We start from the raw sequence: 5227 nt of genomic DNA, 5'->3' as shown, positions 1-5227 counted from the left end.
CCGATCGGGTCACCCAGTAGAAGGGCGCATATTATGAGCTGTTGAATTCGAATGAAACAGTCAATGCCAAACGTTATCGTGATCAATTAGAGCATTTGAATGCCAGATTGATACAAAAACGGTCATCTACTGGATCAAATCGCCGAAAAGTGATTTTTTTCCATGATAATGGTCGACCTCATGTTGCTTTAGCTGGCTAGCTTAGACCCGTCCGATCATCATCTATTCCGCTGAGTGCAAAACGATCTGGAGGATACACATTTACTGTTACGTTAGGAAAATTAATTAAGGAAAGGTCACAATTGGCGTCATCCGGGAAAATTTGACGAACATGTATGTACTAGAGCTTACGATTGGATACGTGTTTTAAGATTCACGTGTACACGTGATCCGTGTACACGGATTCACGGTACCTTTATTCACGTGTACCTGTGTCCGTTACACGTGTACACGTGTAGTCGTGTATGTGAGACGTGTACACGTGTAGTCGTGTATGTGACACGTGTATTCGAATGTCCGTGTATGCGCAACCTCTATTAAAAAAAGTTTTGACCATAAAAAAAGCATTATTTGCAAATTATCAAAATTTGATGAAAGATCTCTATTTCTGCATATGTTGTTCGACATATGTATACGCATAATTCCAGGATTCCAAGTTTTATCCAGATTTTGTCACATAATTTTATTCACACAACATTCTCTAAATATTTCCCTATTGAAGTATACACGACTACACGTTTACATATGTATGTCACATACACGGATATTCGTGTACACGTGTCACGTTCACAGATATTCGTGTACACGTGTCACGTTCACGGATATCCGTGTACACGGGTTAAAACACGGATAAGTTAAATACACGGATTACACGTGTAGTCTAGTACACGTGTACTCGGGAGCTCTAGTAATATGTACATCCTCTAATCGCGGAATTGAATAAATAAATTTGAATTACAGCTTAACAATACAGCATAATGATAACAATCGTCTATAAATTGTAAGACTTACATTTCAATAGTCATTTGAGGCGGTGTCTTCATACAGAGTGGTTTTTCATTTAAGTAGCAGAATTATTTTTCTTAGCCGAACTCGCACGATATTACAGTGATACTACCAATATCAAGATCAGGTACAGTTAACAGTACAAGTAAAAAAGTAGGTATATAAAATACTTATACAATACTATTCTCTAGATAATCCGAGAAAATAATCGAAACCATGGAAGATAAAGAATCTTGTAATTCGTGGAACGGTATAAACTCCGGCGAGGAGATTGTTATTTCTGGTATATCTGGAAGATTTCCGGATTCAGATAATATGAATAAGTTACAAAAAAATTTATTTAATAAACGTGAACTTATTAGAGCAGATCATGGGCGATGGCTGACAGGTGAATAATTTGTATGCACTACAGTTCTGCAACCATGCCTAATTGACGAATGAAAGATATGTCAGAATTAGACAAACATCTAATCTAATTAACAATTATGAATTACAATTACAATATAATTTTTATACAATATAATATACAATATAATGCAATTAATATATTTTTAATCGTTATTGGTTGGAAATAATTAAGTGAGATAATCGCGAAAAATAATTGTTTATGTTAAAATGGCTAATTAATTCATTATATGTAGAAATACTACTGTTTGTTTAGTTTGTTCAGATAAATTAATGTTTTAACAATCAACAGTATATCTTCTAGATTTTAAGTGTTTTTATTAATGAAGGACTCTTTACATTTTTATTATTATTTAAAAACAATTTTTTAGGACTTATATAATAATGTACAAAATATATTTCTTTTCGCCAAGTTTTTTAATAACCAATAATGTCTTGAATCAAGACCGATATGTATCCAACAATTAAGTTGGAAGAGGCCATCTTGTAATAAAATATTTATTTGTATTGAATTTGTTTGCATTATATCTTTATTAAATAAGTATTAAAAAAATTGTCTCATTATATTATTATTCCTTTATTTCTTTCGATAAAATTTTATGTTCGATTGTTTGGATATAACATTTCAAGAATTCTATTAGAAGTTACAAAAATTCAAGCATATACATATAAAATTATTTTTCAACTCAACAAACTTATTTTTACCATATATCATAAAAAGGTCTGAATAGTTGCAATATAATTGTGAAAAGTATCTAAAGTCCAATTTGCACCTTTTTACATGATCTTTTAGAAACCTATCTAAGTTAACAGGTTCAGAAATGCGATATCTTTTAGAAATCGTTTTCATTTAACATATTGTTTTCTGGGAACGTTCATTTAAAATAATTAACGTCCAATTCTGACTTTCGTTTCTGCAATAACATTACAGTATAATACACATGTTAAAAAATGTACTTTAATTAAAATTTCATATAAGAAAGTGTGAGCATTTTTGTGTGAAATTGTACACTTTGTTAGAACATCCGGATCTACCAAGACGTATGGGAGTAATTAATAATGTGAAAAAGTTTGATGCGGATTTCTTCGACTTTCCTTTTGAGCAAGCGCAAACATTTGTACCTGAAATCAAAATATTATTGGAACATTCTTATGAGGCAATTATTGATGCGGGGATCAATCCGAAGCAATTGCGAGGAAAAAATACCGCCGTGATCATAGGGAACTCCTGGTGTGAAACACATGTTAACTTGATGTATACGGATCTTAAGGTAAAGAAAGTTATTGATAAGTATACCAGGAATAAATTATTATAAATTAATATATAGAAATTCATATGTTTGTATCACTCAAGTCCGAAAACGTGTAAAATTGTTAATTTTCTGTAATTAGCTAAATGGTCTGAATGTTACTGGATGTTCAAAATCTTCACTGGCAAACATGATTTCGCACCATTTTGACCTGAAAGGACCATCACAAGTAGTCGATACAGCATGCAGTTCTAGTCTTTATGCCATAAACATTGGTTATCGTTGTATCATGTCGGGCCAATGCGAAGATGCGATAATTGGAGCTGCACAAATAAATATTAATTCAATTCTAAATATGCACTTCTTTCGTTTGGGTACTTTTACTGATATTAATTTTATAATACATTAAGTACAAAAATTAAATAATTATCTATATCTCTTTTAAAATAATAAATAAAATTTAACAGACTATGTAATTTCATTAAAAACATTTGTAATGCTAGTAAATAATTAACCAATGTAGGAAAATTAATAAACGATACGACTAGCAAATTTTAATTATAGAAATTTATTGCGAGAAATATATTACCTCAGTCAGGGTTTGAACCTGGACCTCCCTACACACTGAGGCATGTCAGTGGTCGAATTGGTGAGACGCTCGCTTAGAGTGTAGGGAGGTCCAGGTTCAAACCCTGGCGGAGATAACATTTCGCAATAAATTTTTCTAATTAAAATTTGCCAAAAATCTATATCCTTGTTTTATTTTTACATTTGTGTTTTTCAGGTGTTTTGTCACCCAATGGTGAATCCAGACCTTTCGATAAAGCTGCAAACGGTTATGTACGCAGCGAAACGGTGTCAGTGATATATCTTCAAAAAGCAAAGAATGCGAAAAGGATTTACGCTATAATTCCGCATATTAAAACAAACTGCGATGGTTATAAAGAAGAAGGAGTAACATATCCGTCGTCCCAGTTGCAAACTACTTTGCTATCTGAATTTTATGATGAGTGTGGAATACCGACATCTTGCGTGGATTACATTGAAGCACATGGTACTGGTACCAAAGTCGGCGATCCTCAGGAAGTCAATGCTCTTCATAAGGTTTTTTGCAAGAATAGAGAAACTCCTTTAATGATTGGCTCCGTAAAATCCAATCTTGGTCATGCTGAAGCTGCAAGTGGTTTTACTCAGCTTGCTAAGGTAAAATAAATGGTTTACGCATTTATTCATTATGTTTCAAATTTAACTTAATTAAATAATAATAAATTAATTTGTAATTAATTTATTAGTTGTATTTTATTAATTGTATTTTATTGTTTTTAAAGGTAATAATTGCATTCGAAACCGGTATTGTTCCACCACATATCAATTACACATCACCACGAGATGATATAGACAGCATAAAAAATGGAGCTATCTGTGTCGTTACAAATCCAATGCCACTTAAAAATGGTTACATAGGTATTAGTTCTTTCGGTTTCGGGGGAGCTAATGCTCACATGTTAGTAAAGTGGAACCCCAAACAAAAACTTGACAATAATGCGCCTAATGATGACCTGCCAAGACTTGTATTATTATCTGGACGCACGGAAGACTCAGTAAACTTGTTTTTAAACGATGTTAGTAAACATTTCAAAAGTAATTTTCATGTCATTTTGACTAATTCAACATTATATAATACATTTTGTTTTAAAATATTTTTGACCTTAGGCTGCTAATCATCCGATAAATATAGAATATATCCGTTTACTGCATGATATTCATGCGGATAATATAGACGGTCACTCATGGAGAGGATTTACCATATTGAATACTTTGCGACAAGATTCAATAAAGGAAATTCAAAATTGTGAAAATGTGAAGAGACCTGTTTGGTTTATATTTTCTGCTTTAGGCTCGCAATGGCCAGGAATGGGTATATATTTTTAATATATTTAGTTAAGAATATGTTTAACATTCCGTCCTTTACGGTGGTATTTAAATAATAGACGATATAATTTTTTTTATCAATATCAGGTCAAAACTTATTAAAATTGCATGTCTTTGCAAATGCCATAAGAATGTGCGATGTTGCTTTAAAACCATATGGTATAAGCGTCACGAATATTTTGACAACAACAGACGAAAAAGTGTACAAAGACGCATTAAACGCATTTGTTGGGGTCGTTGCTATTCAGGTAAAATTATATTGTACTTTGAAACTATTAAATAGTGTTCAGTGATAAAGTAAGGAACAAAAGGAATATTCATGTAATGAATATTCTTTCTGTCATTTCATAAACACATACGTGGCTTTTATTTTAAGCTGGAAAACAACATATATTATCAACTCATGCAAATCAGAAGGGGACACTTCCGACCCTTTCCTTGTATAATTCCATGTAACTATATTTATCTCATAGCACTTAAATGGCTTCTTAGAAATAAATTTTCCAAAATGATTACAGCTATAAAATTATTTGTCTAAATTTACAGATTGGTATAGTAGAACTTTTAACATCATTAGGAATTATTCCGGATTATATGATTAGTCACTCTGCTGGTGAACTTGGTTGCGCGTACGC

At 32.0% G+C, this 5227-nt stretch overlaps 1 protein-coding gene across 1 annotated transcript; it reads left to right on the top strand.

Annotated features, from left to right (window-relative positions):
• Nucleotides 1–705: 705 nt before the first annotated feature.
• Nucleotides 706–5221, top strand: LOC105558568 (fatty acid synthase-like; the record flags this gene model as incomplete). Its single annotated transcript, XM_012006320.1, has 9 exons — nt 706–1132; nt 1197–1393; nt 2431–2681; nt 2803–3034; nt 3445–3863; nt 3989–4282; nt 4374–4578; nt 4680–4840; nt 5139–5221. Coding segments are annotated over exons 2-9 (1817 nt in total), but the record flags the coding sequence as incomplete, so codon positions are not given.
• Between the last annotated feature and the right edge of the window lie 6 nt (nt 5222–5227).

This window comes from Vollenhovia emeryi, unplaced genomic scaffold, assembly GCF_000949405.1.
Source record: "Vollenhovia emeryi isolate VEMERY1.0 unplaced genomic scaffold, V.emery_V1.0 DF939332.1, whole genome shotgun sequence".
Classification (NCBI taxonomy): Eukaryota; Metazoa; Arthropoda; class Insecta; order Hymenoptera; family Formicidae; genus Vollenhovia; species Vollenhovia emeryi.
Note: the sequence above shows the minus strand (reverse complement) of the source record. Positions and strands in the feature narration are given on the sequence as shown.